General features: G+C 35.8%; 1 protein-coding gene across 1 annotated transcript in view; it reads right to left on the reverse strand.

Moving 5' to 3' along the window:
* The window catches only part of LOC149750731 (leucine-rich repeat-containing protein 7-like), a 139,552-nt gene extending 117,330 nt beyond the window's left edge, over positions 1–22,222 (reverse strand). The window contains exon 1 of the mRNA XM_030759985.2: positions 21,820–22,222. Within this exon, the coding sequence (XP_030615845.2) occupies positions 21,820–21,916 (97 nt within the window). The 5' untranslated portion in view covers positions 21,917–22,222. The remainder of the gene's footprint in view (positions 1–21,819) is intronic.
* Between the last annotated feature and the right edge of the window lie 2,027 nt (positions 22,223–24,249).

Here is a 24,249-nt window from a genome sequence, read left to right on the forward strand (position 1 = left end):
AAGTAATAGAAGCCATTTCTTGGCCTGGCCCTGGAAAGAATCATCTCATTTTGGTCTTTTGGCCCTCTCTTCCCCTGGGTGGGCTCAGGTGACATAGCTACAAGGCAGCAGTGCCTCTCAATTTGCATTTAACTGTGACATGAGGGAGAAATAAACTTTTATTGTGTTAAACTGCTGATATTTGGGGTTTAATTTGTTACCACAGTATAGTCTATTTTTTCTTTCTTGATTAATACAAAGTTTCAAGGGGGAGACAGACATTAGACAATTGAACACCAAAACCAAAATTGCATGGAAGGGAATAAAGTGAGTACTCTGAACTGGAATAACAAAGGAGATCTTTTTTAGTAAATTGGATCATGGTTCAGAAGTATTCCCTTCCCACTCCCCGTATTTCCAAGGGAAGAGTCTACCACTGATGTTGGGTTAGGCTCTATGACTTGCTTTGGCCAACAGAATAGGGAAGTAACAGTGGACCAGTTGTGAGTCTAGGCCTTAAAAGGCCTTGTATGTTTCTGTTCATACTGTTCCACCTCTGCCATGGGTAAAGGTTATGAAATGAACAGGTTCAGATTAGCCCACTGGTCCTAGGAAGAAACTGAGAGATATATGGTGCAGGCACCCTAAAGGAACAGACTGCTTCCTCACTGGTCTTTCAGACTCTAACTTTAGCTACCTCCAATACTATAATATAGTCTAGAGATAACTTCCTAAAACATTTCATCATATGTGTTTGACCCAGGGGGACACGGGCGAGGAAAAGGAGAACTAACATTTACTGGGTACATATGTTATTCTAGGTATTATCCTAGGTGATTAGAGATGATATTTCTTTCAGACTGGTTTCCCCTGGCAGCAGACTCTGCCTAAGACAACGATTTGAGAATAAATACTTTATTTGGGAAGCAATCTTAGAAAACACCAGTAGAAAAGGAGTGAAACAGGGAAGGGAAGGAAGCCAGTAATGGGTGTGTAATGAAGCAAGTGCCACTCTGGGTCGCTAAGGCTCATCCATGGGGAATATACCTCAGGGTAAGCCATCAGACGGTGAGGAACGTGGGCTATTTATTCTCCAGCTCTCATCTGTGAATGACTGAAGGCTGAACCTGGAGCCATTAACCCCTCTGTACTTCCAGGCTGCAGTGGACACAAGCTGAAAGAAGGGTCTCAATAAAATTTGACAGTGCTTGCACTTAGATGCCATGAGCACATAGTAGAGTGTTAATAGTCAGGAGGACATGGGAGGGCCCCCAACAGCAGAACCTTCTTTTCATTTATTCCTCGTAAATGTCACCATTTTAGAGAGGTTTTTCCCTGATCACTTAATTTAAAGACACATACCCCAGTTTTCTATCACTTGTCCTTTCCTTCTGAGCCCTTATCAGAATTGATCACTATTAATTTGCTTCTTTTCTTGTATATTTTCTATATTTGTTCCTAGACTGTGAACATAATGAGGTCAAGAACTGAGTTTATTTTGTTCAACAGCACCTAGTACAAAGTAGAAACCCGGTATTTGTTGAATCAAGTATTGAATGACAGCCCTATAAGCTAGGTAGTGTAATCTTCATTACTGGGTGGGAATACTAAGGCCATATTAGTGGTGACAGAATTCCAATCCAGGAAGGTCTGACATAAAATCCCATACTTTTACCACACTGTGATAATGATACCATGCTGTTTTCCTATTTCCTGTCTCAGAAAACTCAATTATTTCCTATTTCTTACATCATTAAATCTAAATTCCTCTGCCTGACTTTCAGTTCCTTCTATAATCTGGCTAGTTAGACCAGTCACGCTGCATCTTAAAAAAAATTAGTGCACAAATACACTATGGGATGAATGAAATGTTGTTTAAAACCATATGAGAAAATGACTTGCAGGTTGCTTTTTATCAAAAATTAGTGTAATATGAAAAAACAGTGTGATCCGCCTTCTAAAAAGTCCAATGGAAAGGCTAAATGAGTGTAAATGTAATTTCTAGAGCAGTCAGAGGGGTGGGTGTTAATGATGGTGCATGTAAGACTCGGTTTCTGAGGACAAAATGACTGGAATTCAGAAAAACTGACAACAGGACAGCAAAATTCCTTTTATCCATGCATGATAAGTGATTTTGCTTTAGGCTTTGGGCCTGAACAAAAAACACTCTACCACACAAGCAAAATGGAACCAGGAAAAATGAAGAAGGAAACAAGAGAGGAAGAAAACAATGTGTTTCTACTTATATTTGCTAACGATGTGTAGATGCTTTCATTTACATTATTTCATTTAAGCCTTAGGACCAGGTCATTAGCATGACTGTAGGGCCTGGCAAAAGCATGAAATAATTTAGCATTCAGTCACACAGTTACAAAATTACTGAAAATACGAGAGTTACAGCTTGAGTACCAGGGTGAAAATTCACATAAGGAACACTAGGTAATAATATGACCTTTTTTTTTTTTTTCCATTTTTTTGGGAGGAAAGATATGGTAGAATGTATTGATTGATTAAAACTATTTGAAGCATTTCTCTATACTACTGCTCCTCTTTATGGGTGCTTCTTCCATGGGAGGATAGTACTCCCTGCCCCAATGATATTAGCCTAGGCCAAGTGACTTGCTTAGGTTAATGGAATACCAGCCAAGGGGAAGCTTTAAACCAGCCTGTGTTCTCTGTCCTTTGTGGCAAATCTTAGCCATGGGCTCCATTTTCTTTCTAGACTTTGGAACGAAGAGATGATGGAGCAGAGTCCCAGTCAATATGCAGCCAACATGTAATGGTAATGAAAAATAAACCTTTGTTCTTGTAAACACTAAGGTTTAAGGTTGTTTATTATTACAATGGTAAAAGCTGTGTATGAACAAGTAGGTAAAAGTGTCTTTCTAATTCTGGGAAAGTTTACAAATCAAAAATTGAGATCTTGAAGAGAACCACTTTCCACTCATAACTTTAAAAGTTTAACACAAGAAAAATTTATAAATGTTGTTTATAATATTTAAAAAACTTTGACATGTTAGGGCATATGGGCACATGATTCCAAATGAAATGAGAAATACATTATTTACTGAGTTGTGACATTGAGTTCAAATATGCAGGAGAATTTTATTTAGTTGGTTTTAATAGTATTGTAATGCTTACAAAAACTTGAAATTTACTATGTTTATACATTAATTGATTAGATTTGTAAGAGTGGTTTAAGTCTCTGGGAAGGTTTTACTTGTTACCTCAGTGTTTGAAATAATAAAGAAGAGAAAATTTATTAGATTTATGAAGAAAAAAATATTTAACAATTTTAAGTAAAAGTTTTAAAGCGATTGTTAAAACTTACCTGATTTATAAATAGAATAAGATTTGTATGTTCAGTCTCAAAAAAATACTGAAAAACTAGGTTTAAGTTAAAAACTTTAACTTTTATAAAATGAAAATTAAAAATTGCAAATAAATAATAATTTATTAATTAAATAATCTTTACTGTGCACAAAAGTCATCCTATAACATTAAAAACTCACAGCAACAAAAGTCACTATGAAGTAGTAAAGTATTTTCCATTTTATAAATAAGGAAATGAAGACTCAGAGAAATTAAAGTTGACCCAAACCAAAATTATGGTAATTCTACAATTTTTTAATTCTACAATTTGTAAAATGGCTTTCAAATGCATCATAAAATGTACTTTATTCTCTTTTTTGCATTTAAAATGTAAATGCATGTTCATTTATAAAAGCTTTCTAAATCATCACATATAAATAAAGTCTTAGCTATTATAGATACTTGTATATTGAAAAAAATTATTCTCTGGTTGATTTTTCTTTTGAAATTTTTTTTGCTTCCTCAACTGGATGGATTATTCCTGAAGAAGAGAAGAGATTTATTCTACCCCAAGTGACCAATAAAAAAAAAAATGTGCACATAGCAAGTTCTTGGTAAGTGCTCACTGAACTAATAAATAAAATGCACACAAAAAAAGCATTTTATTTATTATCCTTTTGCTTCTTTTCTTTATCTCCTTCATAAAAGAATCTGAGGAGGCTTATAATAAAAGATAGATACAAACTAGTTTTAAGTAAAATAAAAAAAATAGAACCATAAAAAGGAAAAGAAAGAAAAGATCTTATTATAAGACTAACATTTACTGTGACTTAGCATGGAATGTATCTGTTTGCTTCCCTGGAAGACAGGCAACAGGGCAAAAGTAGAGGCTATACATGTTCTTAATCTGTTTCAAGGAAGCACATTAATTCTGATGCAGAATTCTTAAGGGTGTTTAATTTGTTGATTCACATAACATACAACCTAAAATACCTGTAAATAATAATATTGGCCAAATCCTTAACTTTTTCAAGTTTAGAAAAGAAACAAAAGACCTTTCAATAACGTAAAGAATAGTGATTAAGTCAAATGCATGAAATATCTGTCCATCTATCTATATAACCTTTTATGTTAATAGCCTTTACTATGAAGTATTTTTATGTTAGTTAAAGGGCAAGCCTCAAAATTAAGCTAATATTCATTAACTCACACATTACATACATGATATATATGTGTACATACACACACAAACGTATCTGTGCAATTTTGGGAATTTGAAGCAACAATTTATATAGTCTGTTGGATTCCTATAGATCAGAGATTTAAATTTATTCTTGGAATAGATATGTAGATATGTAACTAGTGGTATATCTTAAAGGATTTTAAAGTTACGCCACCCTTGGATAAACTAGAGTCAGCGCAATTTAAGATTAAAATATAACCTCCTTCTAAATTCGCTTAGTCCTACCTAAAAATTTATCGAAAACATTTAGAATTGACATTGAAATAGAAAAATTGAGCACCAACTTTATGAAACAAAGTGAAGTAAGATTTGTTTTTGTCTTAAAGCATTAAACTATTAGAGAAAGCAAATAATCTATTTTTTAACCACTTATAATCTTCATAAATAATGACAGAGGGACTCATTTCCGTGAGATTTTTCAAGATAAAGTAAATCAGGACAAGGTAAAAGTGAAATGTGGTTTGTAAATTGGAGGTAAGATTCCTCTAAAACTTTTGGTGTTTTCAGACTCTTTTAGGTTATCACATTAAGTAATTGAAAAAGCATTGAAAAGCATTAAGTAATTGAAGGCTGGAGTCTATGCAGATGCATCAATGAGCTCATGAACAGGCCGCCTCATGAACTTTCTTAATGATGGTGTGGAAAATACATGGCACCAGAAATATAAGTTATGTTTATGTAATAAACATTGCAGTTGATCCTTGGAGAGGAAAACTTGTCTGGATAATGGCTAGTTGTAAAACTGCTCACCCTTTGCTGACTGTCATCAAAAAATCATTTCTGATTTTTTTTAAACACAAAAAGTCATTATGGCTATTAAGTACATATTATAGTATGCCTAGAATGCTGTCTACATTTCATATATCATCAGAAATATTCATCTCATTAATATGCTTTCTAAGTGCTATAATTATCTATTCAATCAAAACTCATTTTTGCATCCTTTATATTTTTTAAGTTCACCTCTCAATCACACTCAGCCTTGACTGTACCTTCGGTATTCATTGAGGCTCTTAAAAGTTAGCAAATACAGCCTTTGAGTCCAGAATTAAAGAGTGAGCCTTTAATAGTCTCTTTTCCCTTATTTCCCCTTCCCAATTAATTTTATAACAAGTTTAGTTAAGCGTTTGGCCTAAAGGGGAAAAAAATCTGAAAAACAAAAAAGCCTCGGAAAAAGCTTAGAAATCATTTTGTGGTTGATGATGCAGGAACGATGGCACCACCATGGATTATTCCTGGTAATACTAGCCAAAGTATTATTAATAACAGGATGCCAGCAAAAATGCTTATCACAAAAGCTGTCATGTTTACTGTCATCTGTAGTGCTTGACTTTAAAAGACAGCAATAAGAACTGATGGACTTTATGATGTACTCTGTCTTGCCTGACAGTAAACTGATAGGCATGTGACACATCAAATGCTACAAGTGAAAATATATTCTTGATTAAACATGGTGTGTGAAGACCTGTGAGCAGAGAGGTAACGTTATTCACTCTTCATGCATGCAACCAAATGGCACAAAAAGTCATATATAGTTTGCTTTTAAAATTAAAGAGGAAGTATTTAGCTTTGGTCTTGATGACAGGAGATTCAAATTCACACAAAATAAAACAAAACAATGCCTGGTTTTCAAATATTTTTTATAAAAAATGTAAATTAATTAAAAACAGAATGTAGAAAGTATTGATGCAAAGACTTTCTTGCCTTTATACCATATGGACACACCATCAATTCAAACAAACATGTAAAATGCAATCTTTTCTTTAGCCTATACAACACTGGAGATACCATTTAAAAATCTTTGAGTACAAATATCCTTCGTGCAGTAGTGTGAAAATAAATTAAGCCAACTCTTTCTAAAATTGCGTGCTCCAATTAAATAGTTAAGTTTTCTTTAAACTTATAAAACCAGAGAATCTTCCAAGGGGGCTAGAATACATTCATTGCTTTCAGGACTTTTATTTCATAGGAACACTTACTTATTCTGTATATAGAACAGTCTCACATGGATCAGAGTTTTAGTTGTGTTGGGGCCCAGGGCAGGCCACCCCCAAATATGCCTCAATGACATATTGATTATTTTGAATTAAAGTTACTTAAGAAATGGCCAATACAAGAGGGACACTTTGAGCCTCCACTGTCTCCCTGAAAGCAGTAAAAAAAACTTTCCATGTGAAAAGTCCGCCTCTAGTAGTAGAAGGACCCCCTTATCTCCAGAGATAAGAAATTAGGGGCAAAGAAGCCTATATAAACAAACCTTGTTACTTAATTTTTTTTTTGACTTAAAGAACAAACATTTATTTTCTCACAGTTCTGGAGGCTGGACTTCCAAGATGAAGGTTCCGGCAGGGTTCTATTTCTGCTGAGGGCCCTCTTCCTGGCTTGCAGATGGCTGCCTTCCCACCTAACTTAGTTACCTCCGTAAAGGCCTCATCTCCAAATACAGTCCCACTGGGAGGTTAAAACTTCAACACATGAATTTTGGGGGATGCAATAAGTTCATCATGGCACTCAGCAAATGCTTGTTGAATGAACAAGAGGGCGAAGTAATAGAGAGTCAGGTGATCACCATTCAGAAGACCCTCACCAGCCCGGATGGTGCTGGGAGGTTCTGGCAGAGAGTGTTACTTTAATTTACTATCCAAGCTCAAACTCTCTTTAGATTCTTCACAAATTGAGTCCCCAGAACCTAAGTTTCCTTGTCCTGTCAACTTCTCTCAAATATATTGTTTCTTTATTTAAAAAGTATAAAAGCTGCCTGCTTTGGCCACTTCTTAGATCCTATTTCTATGAGACTTCCGTGCATATGAATTAAAATTTGTTTCTTTTTCTCCTGTTAATCTGTCTTGTGTCGATTTTATTATTAGTGTAGCTAAAAGAACTCAAAAGGGGTCAAGGGGAAAATGTCTCCCTCCCCGACAGTTGATATTGAGTCCAGCTGTAAATTCCAAGGAATGTGAATTCATAAATATACCACTACCTTTACTACGTTATCAATGTAATGACTTTTTGTTTCATTTAATATGCGCAATTAAACTATAAAACTTGAAGTGTATATATTTTTTCATGAAGATGTATTCTGCTATTCATTAATTATTTCCTTCATTGAGCAAGTATTTACCAAGCATCTCCATGTGCCTGGCATTGGGCTCAGCATAGGTAATGCAGGTAGAACAGAGGTCCAGTCCCTGTCTCCACAGGGCTGACTCTACTGAAGCAAAATTCCAAACATGACATTCTACTAATAGTGTTACTGTTTTGGGGGATATTTTATGCTAACTTTATTCAAATAAGCCTGAAACATTTGAAATGCATTGATTTTCTAACTAATATGTTGTTGGTCTTTAATATACTTAGTTTCTTTATATGTAACATATTATTTGACAATTTAGAGAGAAAGTTTCTTGAGGCTTGGTCTGTATCATCCATCATTTTAAAGCCACAAGTATAGTTTTATCTAGCACAACTAAAAAAATAACTTGATCTTAAAACAAATCACCGTGGTTTTGCAGCTAGAGCTGCAGCAGGTCAAAGTCAAGATTGCAAGAGGTTAACAAGAGAAAGGTACTCACAGTGGGGCACAGAAGGGTCATAGGCTCCAAACTAAGGTGGACATCTCCAGGGAAGTTGTCAGGCCAACAAGGATTCCTTCTTTCTGGGAATGGCCTTAATATAAAACACAATATTACCCTGGACTTGGGCATAGAGAAGTGACTCAAACTGGGCTGATCAAATTCTCTCTTTGCTGAGAAATAAAACTTGAAATGCAGAGGTAGTGATTTTGAATCTTTGGAACTGAATCACATTAATTATTTTTTTATGTTTTTTTCTCTTTGAGAGAGAACAGCCATGAACTTTTATTGCTGAGTTCCCTAGAATTTTCTAGGTTCCTGTCCCTTTTTTCCTCTTTTGCTCCTCTCTTCCCCCTTGGCTTGAATGAGGAAGTTGAATGTGTCTCCCAGCTCCTAGATAATTTTTTTCAGGAGCTAGCATTGCTATTCTATGAAGTAATGGAACCAGCCTCACCAGAGGTGCAAATAGCCCGTGGCCTCATGGTTATTCTGGCTTCCCATCCAGTACTGTAAGGATGGACAGGAAGGTGCCAGGTTAATTTGGTTTTTTTTGCTAGGCCAGCAGAAGAACTAGATGGACTCACAATTATAATGGGTTGTTCAAACATAGACTTCAGTAGAGGCAGCAAGATACTACAGAGGTGATATTCCAAAGCCAGACTGATGTATGTGGAATTTACGAAGTAATAATAACAGCAAGTAATTATATAGAGCCAGAAATTGTTCTAAAAGCTTTACATATATTAGCTAATTTAATCTTCCCTATTGTTTTCAATGAATAAGCTGAGGCACAGAGAGATTAAGTAACTTGCCTACATCACACAGCTGGTAGGTAGTAAAGTTGTCACTCAGGTGCCAGTGGCTTGGCTCCAGGATCTGTGCTCTGAACTACTTCTAGCTGGTCTATGCTAGCTAAGTTCAGGTTCTACTGTTTTGGACCCCCACCCCAGCCAGATCAATGATTTAAAAGGGATCAGATTATTGAAAGAGAAGGAGACTTTGTGAAGGAATTTCACTGGAGTAGCTATTTCCATGGTATGAGTACCCTTTCCACCTAGGGGTAAGGAAGCTCTCTTGGCTGGTCTTTCATTCTGCAACAGGAGTTCTAGACATTGATGTGCAGCCATCATGGCAGACAAGAGCTATAAGGACTTCTGCCAGAGTCGGTTCCTGGTTGTGAGTGCCACAGGAGTGCTGGAGGTAGGGTCAGACATGTTGCCTGCTTCTCAGGATTCCACAAGGAGGCATTTTCCCTACCCTTCCTGGGCTCTTGCCCCATTTTCTCTTTTCCAGGGATGCTGAAGGAGTTATGCAATTGGTGAGTTCTGAAGAAGAACTGAGAGTAGATGCTGCACTCAGAACCCCTCCCCTCCCTCCTCTGGATCCTGCCTGGGACATCTGGTTTTACCCTGCAAGTTTCTGTACAGCACTAGGCCCCGTGGAATGAAGCTACATGAGCTAATTCTTGGGAAGATCACGGTAGTCAGGCACTTGAGCTACATCCTCAAGTGTCAGTGTTATCAGTAATAAAAACAAATAGGCAAAAAGCAAACTTTGGTGAGGTAAGTAGCACCTGGAGAAGTTTTTGATGGGGCCAGGACATGGAGCTATGGGCTTTCAGTTTTAGCAAGTAGGCCATGCAAGATTTGATTGGGGGTTTATTACAGTTCACAGCAGTTTTATTCCTAGGCAAGCGGTTGTTTTTGCACAGACAGGGCTGTTTTATCAACACTGTATTGGCCTTGCTGATCTTAGTGCGCATTGGCCACAGTGTTTAAGCTGCTGTAGTTTGACCTTGAGCTTTGGGCTTGATACTCACATAAGCCCTGTCCGTGGCCTTATAAATTAGAGAACTCTCATTGTGGATGTACCCACAGAAGAGTAGTGAATTTGATCAATAAACAAATGAAAAGTAACAGGGAGACCTTTTAATGAAGAGAATCTGCCCTCTTCTAGGTGGAATTGAAAAAGATAACAAACATGTCACTGAAACGATTGCATACATAAAGGTCACAAAAAGAAATAATAAAGTCTGTTTGGAGCACTTGGTCTTTAAGAATTGAGTTTGTTAAGGTATCAAGGAGGAATTGAAATGGTATGAAAAGAAGAATGCTTCAGTTTTACTATTAGAACAGAAGCAGCAGAAGAATAGAATCAAAATAAAGGAAAACTGGCTAACTTTATTGGAGGAAAAGAGAACTTTCCTTAGGAGAAATATTGAGATTTTATAGGATATATTAGACAGATATGAAATAGAAAATGGGAACTTCCATGCCAAGAGGAACAAATATTAAAAGGAAATGGATAGACTCAGCTCTGATGAATCTTAAAGAAGAAAGTCGAAAAGCGAGAGATGTTTCAGCTGTACCAAGTCAAACAATTATGACAGGAGCCTAAAGAAATCTAACCAAAACAGAGAGACAGAATTTTAGAGAGTGATCTGGAACGAATCCCCAAGAGATGGCAGGGTCTGGGAAACTACTGAGGATGTGGCCTTTCAAAGCTGTAGATAAAGAGTCCAGAGTGGCAGCAGTTGGGAACCACAACTTGAAGAATAGGGACATGATACCAAAGCATCACAAAACCTGGACAAATTTAAGGATAGGAAAAAATATATTTAAAGCATTATTAGGGGAGTTTCAAAGGATAAAATCATTATAGATGAGGGTACAGGTATTGCCTTGCCCTAAAGAAACCCTCCAGAAATTTATAAAGTTAACATTTTAAAGGAAGATCCAGCAAAGACAAAGCATATTAAAGGAGACATATTACAGGAAAAGGCATGCAGAACAATAAGAGATCAAGTCTAGGCCTGGATTTTGATCCTGACTTCATGGGAAATTTCTTCCTCGGTGGGATTATCCAACCCAGACAGGTGAGGATGGATACGATTTATTTGAATAGTGAAGTCTATTGAAAGACTCATAATTTACTGACTTCATATTTCTCATATGAGAGACCTCATGAGACAAAGTTTAGAAAAATATGTTACAAAAAATATGAGTCCAAAAGCAGTGAAAACCTAAAAAACAAAGTACTAGGAAATAGTACTAGTTTTACACTATTAAAGAAAGAAATAGATCACCTATAGGAACAATATAAACTCTTAGAAACTCAGTTCAGACCCCCTGAAATAGAGTTGCCAGATTTAATGAATAAAAATAAGACACTGTAATGGTTAGTTTTATGTGTCAAATTGATTGGGACACAATTCCTGGATATGTGGTCAAACATTATTCTGGATGCTTCTGTGAGTGTGTTTTTGGATGAAATTGACATTTGAATCAGTAGATTTTGAGTAAAACAGATTGCCCTCCATACAGTGGGCGGGCCTCATCCAATCAGTTGAAGGTCTTTATAGAGAAAGACTGACTTCCCTGGAGAAAGAAGGAATTCTGCTAGCAGATGGACTTTGAATTTGTATTGATGTATCAGCTTCTTCCTGGCTCTTCAGCCTGCAGATTTTGGACTTGCCAGCCACAATAATCATATGAACCAGTTCCTTAAAATATATAAATACACACACACACACACACACACACACATATATATATATGCTATTGTTTTTGTTTTTCTGTAGAATCCAAATACAAACACCCTTACCTGAGTTTCAGATAAGGAATGAATAATATTTTCATTTTAAATGTGCCCTAAATCTTGTATGAGATGTACTTACAGTAAAAAATTATTTGTTGCTTATCTGAATTCAAATTTAATCAGGTGTCTTGTATTTTATCTGGCAACATTACCCTAAAATCAGTAGAACAATAGAGGGAGATAAAACACTATGGGCCTATTTCACTTCTGTGAAAAAGATATTCGGAAAGAGGTTCTACTCAAGGCCTGCCTGGAATAGCCCAATGTTGAAAAAAGCAAGTTTCTTGAAAGAGCAGACGCTTAGCCTCATTAGGTCCCTAGAGGCACACATTTCTGAAGTAACAACAGCTGCTTTAGGCCAGGAACATGCTGCGGTTAATTCTCCAGATGAAACAGATAACAATGACAGCAGCTACATAGGCCTCAGCAATTCCATAGCAGTACATATGGCAAAGGGCACTAGGGTTCCAGGACTAAAGACATTTGCTCACCTGACTTTTAGAAACCATGCTATTAGACCCACATTCAGCCCATCTCTGGCACTCAAAGAGGCAACAATTTTCAAAGGTTTGAAAATATTGCCTGGGGAAAAAGGCACTGCAAACAAACTGAACTAGGGTATTCAGCATTGCAAGCTTCTAAACTTTGCAAAAAGGCAAAGTGTCTTAATAGCTTCTCTCTGAGAGAGGAGACAGTATGTATAGGTAACTATTCCCCCATATATCACCTATGCATCATGCCAAAATTAACCTATGGATGGGAGAGTTCTTCCAGTTAAATTTAAATGCAGAAGTCATAGAGTTTACAATTTGTAAACTAGTGTGGCTAACTCCTTCATCTTTTGTAAAAGTTCTACATATTCTAGTCTCCCTACTTGAAATTGCCCTCAAATCTCTAATCCTAAACCCCCATAACTTTGCACTTTTATCCACAGTATGAATCGCCTTCTAATGAATTATAACTCATTTATTTTGTTTAATGTCTGCTTTCCCCAACAAGAGCATAACTGTTGAGACTGGAAATGTTTGCCTTTTTTGGTTTGATTTTTAAATCTTTTCTCACAATGTATCACAAACACCCAGAACAGGGAGAGAGGCACATGGTAGGCACTCAAACAGTAGATATTTGTTGAATAAATGAATGTAATTTAATCATATTGCAGAAGCCTTGCTAAGCATGCAGGACATTATTTGGGATAACAGGTAGAACATGAAGTGTCAAGACTTTGGTTTACAGTGGTCTTGGAGTTAAATCTACCCTGCTCCTCCTCTCTGCCCCTAATGATACCAGAAGAGTCCATGAAAGAATAGCAGTTTATATCTGGCAAAGACTGCCCTAATAAATTCCCCACTAGTTGTCTAAGGGCTTAAGGTTTAAGCTCAGTAGTTTAAGAGATAAAAATTCTAAGGAACATTGCAAGTGGAGATGCTTCTTATCCACTCACTTATTTTCTGTGTGGAGAGATTTCCCCAACACTATTGACCTCTTATCTCATTTCTAACTCTTATTAGGAAATGCAATTTTTTTTTTTTTTTTTTTTTTTTGCGTTATGTGGGCCTCTCACTGCTGCGGCCTCTCCCGTCGCGGAGCACAGGCTCCGGATGCGCAGGCTCAGCGGCCATGGCTCACGGGCGCAGCCGCTCCGCGGCATGCGGGATCTTCCCGGACCGGGGCATGAAGCCATGTCCCCTGCATCGGCTGACGGACTCTCAACCACTGCGCCACCAGTGAAGCCACAGGAAATGCAATTATTTACCAATTATTTGAAGAACTTGACATGCGTAGCCCAACACTTTTCTCCACCTTTCTTTGGGGTGAAGCTGCTTCAGGAAATACACAGTACACTGGTCTGTTTCTCATTGCTATAAATTTTATAGGAGGAATTCCCCACATGAGGAGGTCTCTGGCTTTTCTGTACTGCTGTGGCTGAGTCAGTTAAGTATGCATATATCTGAGTACAGTATGAAGATGTCCATTGTTGCCAAACATCACAGCTATGTCCTCCAATCTAGCTTTTAAAAGTAATAAAGTTGATGATTGATCTCTAACTTCCTGCCATCTTGTCAATATCTTAATTGGTTCCAAAATTGGTCTGGAATATGGAAATTATATATTGGATGCCTTTAAACTCCAATAAGTATCATGGCATGAATCAAGTTATATCTTTTATAGTTCATTTGTTTTTGGTAAACTTCTATTAGAGTGATACTTATATATCAAATATTGTGCTTAATGCTAGTGGTAGACAAATGATAAGATATATCTGCCTGTCCTTAAGCAACTAACAACCCAATGGGGAAAAAATAGACATGAAAGCAAAGGATAAAATACTGTGTTGTAAGTTCTGCATTAATAATCTGTGCAAAGTGTTTCAGGGACTAATAGGAGGGAGGTCCTGCCCTCTGCCAAGGAGAGAAGGAGAGCTTTTCATAAAGAAGGAATAAATTAGTAGAGCGGTAACTACTGAAATATACGGAAGGATATAGAAAGGGCTGAAATTTTATTTGAAGAAGTCTTTCACCAGATAAGAGAACCAACGCTTAGCAAAAATATGTAGCAAGTGAATTTGTTTTTCAAACTCCTCACCTATATAACAATATTTTGACCTTTCCTTTCTCTTCCTGGGCATTCAAACATCTCTTGAGATTTGATTCCTTGCGATTACTGAGATTAGTGATCTAAAATCACTTTTATGGTAGTATTAAAATTTGACTAGCATTACCCTCAAAGGAATTTGCATTTTAAAAGAAGTCCAGGGACTTCCCTGGTGGCACAGTGGTTGAGAATCTGCCTGCCAATTCAGGGGACATGGGTTCAAGCCCTGGTCTGGGAAGATCCCACATGCTGCAGAGCAACTAAGCCCGTACGCCACTACTACTGAGCCTGCACTCTAGAGCCTGCAAGCCACAACTACTGAGCCCACGTGTCACAACTACTGAAGCCCACACACCTAGAGCCTGAGCCCCACAGCAAGAGAAGCCACCACAATGAGAAGCCCGTGCACCACAACGAAGACCCAACAACGAAGACACAATGCAGCCAAAAAAAAATAATAATAATTAATTAATTTAAACAAACAAAAAGAGAAGTTCAGTGAAGAGTCAAGCCCTAACTCAAGCAAATGGTTTGCTAAGCCAGAGGTGCTAGGAAAATTAGTGCTAGTGGATCTTTTCTAAAATTATATCCTAAATAGAATCTTGGGAGAAATATGGCTGCGGATAGCTAAGGAAGCTGGTTTAAACCTGGAGATATTCCAGAGAAGAGTTTAAGACATAGTTTTGCCTGAATTTCTATTATTACCTTGAATGGAAAAACTGTCTAAAATACATCAACTTTGTACAAAGTTTGCATGAGCCTGATTTCAATTTTCTAATTGGTCTAAGAAGGTTCAGGCTGTAAGTCTAATTTAATCTAACCTCCCTTTAATCTTATTTTTACCTCATGCCAAAATTATTAGTAGGCAACATGTAATAATTTCAGGTTTGCTGATAAAATTCAAGTTGAAAATGCAGCGTTATTTTTTGTTATGACACTGTACAGTCACAATCTAAGATATTAATAAAGTCAAACAAGAGTAAGATTTTCTAGCTAATGAGAAAACACTGACCACTTGTTTCTTTGAGCCCCCTTGTACTAAAACCATGTATATTATTCCTTTGGCTTTGTTGTAGGAATTAAGAAAGGGTCACCTAAAGAAAGACCTAAGAAATGAGGAGTGGGAAAGACTAGTCTCCTAGAATGGATATGCTAACTAAAACGATAAGCAGAGCTGGGTAAGAATGTGTAATTCAGCAACCCTGATGTTTTAGATACATGACTGTTAATTTATAATTCTTTAAGCTATATACACATTATACACATTTCTTTGTATGATAGTTTATGTTTAAAAATTCAGAAAATGAATCATGGAGAGCTAAAATGAGGACACAGAATACTGTAGTGTAGCTATATAGCATGGAACAGTAGGAATAAGGTAGCTTCTGGAGTCAAACAACATTTGCGTCCCAGCTTTGGCACTTACTAGCTGTGTGACATTGCATAAATTATTTAACATGTCTGAGATCCTATAGCTTCATCTATACAATATGACTAATAATAGTTCAAATTTGAAAGAAAGAAGGTCTGGCTCTAGAATGGAAGGGAGATGTAGGGGAAATGGGTCTCGTTCCAAACCAGAAGGAACTGTATTTTAAAGAAAGTTAAAGGAGCAGTTGAAGATAATGGACACATAACTGCCGACAAATTGTAGGGCTTAGATAGGAAAAGAGGGCTCTGAATGATAAATAGAGGCCTGGAAGTCACTTTAATATCAGTGCCCAGATACCTGATCTCCCAAGTACCACCTCTTCTGTTCCTTGTTCCCATTCCCATCCCTAAAATATTTTGGGATAGCTAAGTATATACAGACAAATATACAATACAAACAATAGTATAGGATACAGTGTTGAATAACCTTACCTGTTCCATTATGCTAGGTCAAATGGCAAATACATCATCTTACTTTCATTTCGTTACCTTATCTAGGATTACTTTTAATACCAAACCAGTTCTTTAACCTGATTGGTCCAGTATAACAGGCTTAAGCCAGTGAGTGCATAGCATTCTTATGCTGTATAGTAATGGTACAGGAATAGGAATATAACCCAATTTAGGCTAGTGAAGTGATAGGGAACATTTTCTAGGATCATCTAAGAGGTTTCCTAGTGTAAAAAGAAGCCCGAGAAAAGACAGTAACTCTTCTGCATACTGACATTGTTATGCACATGTGTGAGGTCTGTAACTACATAGCATGGTGTTACCATCCTGAGGATTACTTCAAATTTCCTTAGCAGATATGAGCCCTTCCCCACACCCACTGCATAAGCCCCCAGACCAAGTGAGTGAGATGACAGTAACACCCGGTCATCAACATCATACTTGAGTCATTAATACATAGTTTGAAATAGGAACATGGTAAAGAATACAAGTATCTGGGGATTCATCACAAAATTGAGATGAAGTCCACGAGAAGAAGGGTAGCCTTAGGATCTTTTAAATTAATGCACTCCACTTCTTACACTGCGTTTAGTGTTCCCTACTCCTTTATCCTATTTACCACAAATCATCCAAGGCTTGACTGGTTTTCAATCCTTGATTCATTGACACATATTTAATATAAACTTCTTAATAAGGATGGTGCATCAACTCTCTGAAGGAGAAAACTAAAATGGGAAACAGAATGCCAAAAGAATGGGTAACTAAAAAGCAAGAACAATCATAGCAGAAGTGAAAGATAACAACTTGATTTGGAGGGATGCCCAGATGGAATTCTAGACAGTAATGGGTATTTATAAAACTGTCCTTGAATCATTAGGGAAAGGTTAAATCATGTTCAGTAACTTCTAATATGAAGGCAGGAACCTGACTAATTATCATGATTTTCACCAAACTGGTTAATACAAGAATATTTTGACATTTGGAAAGGTAGCATTCAGTTATTTGAAAACAAAATAATTTTAAATGTTATCTCCTGATAATATAAAACAGATTGTTTATATTAAGGAAAAGTAAAATATCAATGCTATAAGGATAGAATTATGTTATTAGGAATTTAAATTTTATGACAGTAAAAGAAAGAAAAACTCTTCAATTAATTTTTCTTATAATTCAGAAACTGAACAGAAAGCCTCTGTGGAATTTTAGTTCACACAGTATGGACTCAGGGAAATTTTGAGGAAAAATTATACCTTCATAGATATTGCTCTATATGAAAACAATTGTGGTTTTTTTTCTTTTAAACAGGCCACAATCACAACTATGCTACCAAGAATTACTTAGCTATTGAAAACTAAATTGGACTGAGTAAAAATTTAAAAAAAGACAACATAGCAAAGCTATTGAAACAAAGTTTAAGAAAATATAAATTTGTAAAAAATAAATTGAAGTCATAAACATTTAGGATTGTTTAGGACTGTTATATCTTCTTGATGAACTGACCCCTTTATCATTATGAAATTATCTTCTTTATTATGTTTTACTCTGGACTTACTTTTTTCTGATATAAATATAGTCACTCAAGCTTTCATTTAAATACTTTTTCTATCCTTTTATATATAACCTTTTCATATTTTTACATTTAAAAGGCATTTTGTATAGCAACTTTTTCTTTTTTTTTTTTTTAACCAATGTGACAGGCTTTCTCTTTTAATTGAGGTATTTACACCATTTACACTTAATGTAATTATTGATCTGTTAAGGCTTATGTCTCCATTTTATTATTTGTTTTCTGTTTGTTCCCTTGGTTTCTAATTCCTCTATTTTTTTTCTCTTGCCTTCCTGTGGGTTACTTGAATATTTCTTAGTTCAACTTTTATTTATTTATAAGTTTTTTAGTATAAATAATGAAGTAAGCAGCCATACTGAGAATGTATATATATCAAGGAACTGCAGGAGATCTCTAGACCCTAAAGGTGGCCCTCAGCTGGAAGTCAGCAAAAAGCAGGGCTCTTGGTCATAGAACCACAAGAAAGTGAATTCACAAGAAAGTGAATTCAAGCCTAAGTAAGCTTGGAAGTAGGTTCTTCCCCAATTGAGTTCATGATGAAACTTCAGCCTGGTGAGACCCTGAGGTAGAGAACCTAGACAAGCCCTACCTGGATTCTTGACCCAAAGAAACTGTGAGATAAACTGTTTTAAGCCAGTAAGTTTGTGGTAATTTATTACATAGCAATATAAAACTAATATAGCATCATAAAGAGATTATTAGTGGTCTGAATGAAAGCCGTCTCAGCAGAGTGATTGGGCAGGAGCCAGACTGCATTGATTTAGAGGAATGAGTTGGGGGTAAGTAAATGGAGTGAGTATAGATAACTCCTTTGAGAGGTTTGCCTGAGAGCAGTCTGAGAATGTAGGGCTGTAGCTGAATGGTTCTTTGGTTTTGAGGACAAAGTTTTGATTTTTATTTTTTAATGGTAAGTAACTTGAGCATATTTAAAAGTCTGTCTTTTACAAGAATCAATTTTTACTGAAAGTTTGCTTGGCTATGTTAAATGCAATATAGCTAGATATAATTCACATGAAATAATTGGTTAAGAGCTATGTCTGGTGACCTAATGTTGATATTAATATTGATAATATTGTAAAAAGTATAAAAGATCATAAAAGACAGCAGTATGAATTCTGTTATTTAGCAAAACCCTCTTATTTGCAATATCTCCAAATGCAAGAGGGCTCACCTTGCATCTGGAGGATCCTATTGTCTGAGTCAAGTTCCACTATTCTTTCAATTCTCAGTAAAACAAAACCACTATCATTTGGCTTTCTATGATGATTTTCTAAGTTGGCAGCTTTCCATGAAAGCTGACCAGTAAGTCTTGGTCTAGATCCCATGTTGAATTTGTAGAATCATAGGGAAAGAACTGTGTGAGACAAATTACTATCTAACACGAATTACTATCTAACATTGCTGCAAGAATTCCAGCTTTATGTCATTTGTTTACAACCTGTTCCTTGCTTTATATTATTATTTCTAAAAACAGTGGTTATAATTTCTGTAGATTTTCATTTCTATGATCAAAACATGCTTTCTATCCTTAAATGGTTAGTGTGAAAAAAGAAAAACAATAATAATAAATGAAGAGGAAGAGAGAGAGGAGGAAAAAAATTTGCCAAGTCCCAAGTTCTATACCAGGTACTTAAAAAAATCTTCCTTAATTCTCCAAATAACCATTCAAGGTAGGCTCTTTAATTAATCTTATTTTTCAAATAAGTAAACTGAGTCTTGGATTAAGGAAATAATACCCAGGGTCCTGCAGCTGTTCATTAAGTGTCACATTAGAACACCCTTATGGTGACTTTAAAATTAATGTCTAAATTAACTACTATATTCCTCCCATTCTAAAAAAGAGGATTCTTTCTTAGGGAATTAACAGTGGTCTGTACAGGACAAGAAGGACTGTTCATTAAACTAACAAGGGATAATGAAGACCTCTCTGGCAGGGAATAATACTTTACATGTTTCTCATTATGTCCTTCCATGTTCAATAACACAGTCAATCCAGCTGAGCTCCTGTAGTGATATTTCAAAAATTGTCCTGACTGCCACGATTCAATTGTTGAGGGCTTGCTTGTTACAACACAGGAAACAGTTATATTATGTACCTTACATTATACAACAATAAGACTTAACTCTGAAATATGTTTATCATTATTAGTCTTTTGTATCCATGGTGATTTAATGTCATCTTGCCGCCAGTCATTTGACTTAGGCTAGTGGTTTTCAGAGTGGAGCTTGCATCAGAATCTCCTGTAGGGCTTCTTCAAAACACACAGATTACTGGATCCGACTCTCAGACATTTGGATTCAGTAGATGTGTGTTGAAGACCTTAAAATTTGTGTTTCTAACAAGTTCTCAGATGCTGCTAATGCTGCTGCTGGTCTGAAGACCACACTTTGAGAACCACTGGCCTAGACCAGGGTTTTAAAACCTTTTTTCTGTAAAGAATCAGGTAAATACTTTTGGCTTTGTGGACCATATAGTCTCTGTCACAACTGCTTAACTCTTCCTTTGCCATGGAAAGCAGCCATACACAATACCTAAATAAGTAGGAGATGGCTGTTTCAATAAAATTTTATTTACAGAAACAGGTGTAAGGACGGATTTGGTAAATGGACCATAGGTGGTCAACCTCTGGCACAGACCAACTCAGTATAAGAGGCCTGAAAAATAACTTTGTATATATTAAATATACTCTGTGACTCCATGAGAATCAACTATAGATTTATCCACAAAAACCATTTCTAAGTTTCTAAATAAAATCTGCAGAACTATAACAGAGACTAAGCTGATTGTGTTCAACCAGCACAGAGGAGAAATCCCAAAGCTTCCCTATGAACCCAATAATAAAGCAATAGTTTTACGCACGAGTCTGCATCTTATAAACAGTTTTTGTTCTAACATGGCCATGAACTATACCTTCATTTTCAAATTTTAGTTTTAATTGGATATTGTTTATAATGCTAGAAACTATAAATATACCAAATTAAAGAAAACTAACACTATATTGAATGACATAGATGGCAACCCAATCAGATTATCTATTGACTTTATAATAAAATGAAACAAAACAAAGATACTCTACTTGCCATGAGTGTGCCCAGATTTAATATATTTGGTCTTTACCTGGAATGGTGTACTCCAAACTAATTTAAAATGCCAATATAACCCTAAAAATCTACTAAACTATATATGCCAGTGAACCCACTGCATTAGCTCTATCCTTACAAAATGTAAACTCCTGTAAAAAGGCATCATTCAGAAATTTTTTCTGAATTTTTGTCATAATGGATTGTGATTTAGTACCCTGAAAATAATTAGATGCAAGTAACATGAGGAAAGCTAGTATTATGGATCATCTTATAAACTTAAAATGCAAGTATTATGTTAAACATCTTCAACAATGCTATATTTAGATGCAATATTTAGATAAAATCTCTACAATTATATATTATAACATTTTGATAATTTAAAGATGGATTAAAATGGCTTTCTGAGGGGATACATGACTTCTTTCAAAATCTTTTCCTAAATTCGATTAAATCAAATGTTTCATTTTGATCAATGGATTTAGATTTGCTACTAGACATTTACTCTTTAGTCTAATGAAGTTGTTTTCAAAGAGTCCTCAGTTTTCTAAAAAAAAAAGTTGAAAGAGAATTGTGGTCAAATGACACTGGAAAATGTTCACTTTAAACACACTTTAAAAGTTTTTTGTTTTGTTTTTGTTTTTTTGTTTTTTTTTTACTTCAGGACTCTTTGGAAATAATATTCATGGTACAGATATCTAAGAAAGATGTGGTAAATCGTGTAGCTTTTCCCAATCTCATTTGAACATGGAACCAAGTTATTAGTAGAGCATTCTGAAGTACAAGAGAAACACTTAAGAAAACAATGTTCTTAGTGCCTGAATCCAGGTACCATATGATATTTTTTAAAAAATAAATTCAATTAGAATCAACAAGTATTTGTTAAGTACCTCTGTTATCTGACTTATCAGTTAAAGGTTAACGTTTTACTTTTACTATGCCACTCACCTAAGTCTACCTAGAATGTAGTTAAACCTATTAAACATACTTACACTCCTCTTCAGGCCTCTTCCGAAGGGCTGCACGAACTTCTTTACAAGGACTTCTCTGATATTGTGGGGGATTCCTTCCCCTTATTAGGTTCTCCATCCTACAGGAGGGAATTAACAGAATATTTTAATACCAAAATCTTGATAAATTTTAACAAGTTAAATGGTTTAAATCAAGAGTCAACAATTCAGGTAGACCACACCATTAAGAGTATCTAGCAAGGAGTAAGACAGTAGGGAGTGGCAGTGACTGTGGTAAACTGGAGAGTGCTTGACTTTTCTTAGGCATTCCAATGTTAAAAATATAAAAACACATGAGGATGAAACTCATATACACATTCTCCAGTTAGAGACTGTTATGGACTGAATGTTTGTGTCCCCACCCCCTCCACTCCTCCAACCCTTCCCCTCCACCCCCCCATTCATATGTTGAAACTCTAATCCCCAGGGTAATGGTATTTGGATGTGGAACCCTTGATAGGTAACTAGGTTTAGTTGAGGTCATGAGGGTGGGACACGCATGATGGAATTAGTATTTTTATAAGATGAGGAAGAGAGACCAGAGCTCATTTTCCCCTGCCATATGAGGACACAGTGAGAAGGTAGTCATCTACAAACCAGGAAGAGGGCTCGCACCAGGAACTGAATCTGCTGGTGCCTTGATAGTAGACTTCTAAGACTCCAAAACTGTTAGAAATAAATGTCTGTTGTTTCAGCCACCCAGTCTGTGGTATTTTATAGCAGTCCAAGCTAAGTCAGAGACCCATTAACTAAAGAATGATTACTTATAAAGCAAACACATTTATCAAAAATCAGGTTACCCTTTAGAAGAAAGATCATATCTTTCACCAACATTCTGAATACCAGTTTTCAGGAGTTTTAATTGCTGCTTTCCTCTGTGCTAATGATTAAATTGGGAGGGGTTTTCTAGTTCTAATCATTGTGACTTCTTAAAAATATGGTCAATATAAAGTGTACTTCTCAGTTACTTCCAATGCTGACAACCAGAAAATAATAATAAATGGGCCAAATGCAACTTGGGTTGGCATATTAAGCAGCATATACTCTGTGGTTAGTATTTTCTGGTTTTAGTAAACCTTACAGTTTTGTGCCAGCAATGCACACTCTGCTTATTTTGAAAACATTAAACAACTATTGAGTGTTTAGGATTTGGAAATTCAGAACAAAACAATGATATTTATGATTTAAAAAATATAAACATAGCTTTTAACATCTACATAATTATTCTAATGGGATATCACTGGTTTTAACAAACATGCTGGCTGATAGCATGTAATGGTGTGGTTGTTATGGGTTATGGTGGTAGAAAGTCTCCTAGGGTGAGTAGTACAGAGAATTATATTTCTAGTGTCTAGAGAGGAAATTGGGAAAGGATAATCCAATAAAAGCAATATGTAAAATGGTGTGAAATATGAGATAAATAACCTTTTGTACTGGAAGAGTAACATAACACTATTTCTATGAGAAGCTGTCACTGGTTCTTAGAAATACTTTTCCAAATATATTTCCTTAAATTAAACCATTCATAGGTAGGGACTACTTTACATGTGTGTGTATGCTCACTCATATGCCCATGCTTGTGTATGTAAAGTACGAGAAAACATTTCTCAATGTGTGATGATAACTTGAAATTTAGTTTCACTTGAAGATCATTTCAAGTGAGAAAAAGAGTTCAAGGTTATGATAATACAATGACAGGAAATCAAGTGAAAACCTCAAGAGTTTAAGATATAATTTGCTTTAATACTATATATGGGGGCAAAATTAAGCTTCCAGGACCATCCCTGCAGTTTCAGTATGAGGATTAGCCATGTAAATTATATAAAATGTTCTAGATTCTGACTCGAATTAATTCAGTGCACTATTTTGATTACATGTTTCAGAAAATACATGAATTTTCATGATGATATAATAACAATTTAAGTGAACTTTAGTTAATCACTAGTATTTACAAGCTCAAGATAGTAAAATACAACAAACATAACCTACAAATGCAAGTATCTACATAAAATTGTGATTTAATTTTAAAAAACAATTAGTCATCGTGATTATACAGATGAGGGATGACCACTTACCCTGGCTGGAAATCTACGTAAACCAGTCTCTTAGATAGGCTATTACTTTTCCTTTTATGTTTCTGACTATCGAGAATGTGAAAACGAAAATGGTCTAGTTGATTTTGACGTAATTATATTTGAGGGTATGTCAGAAAAACTGAAATACAAGTTAGAAAGTACTGCCAAAGGCTCCAGGAAAGTTTCACTTACATGGCTGCTATTGGCATCAAAGATCACCAAGAATCATTGTGCCCAAATGTTGCATTATGGGAATGTTCACAAGCAGATATGCAAGAGATTATGCAGTGTTAGCAATGCCGCATAGTTTAACTTTAAGGAGCCTAGGTTCTGGAAT

This window comes from Delphinapterus leucas, chromosome 1 (genome assembly GCF_059928025.1).
Source record: "Delphinapterus leucas isolate spDelLeu-1000000601 "Yukka" chromosome 1, BTC_Dleu_Yukka2, whole genome shotgun sequence".
In the NCBI taxonomy this organism is placed as follows: domain Eukaryota; kingdom Metazoa; phylum Chordata; class Mammalia; order Artiodactyla; family Monodontidae; genus Delphinapterus; species Delphinapterus leucas.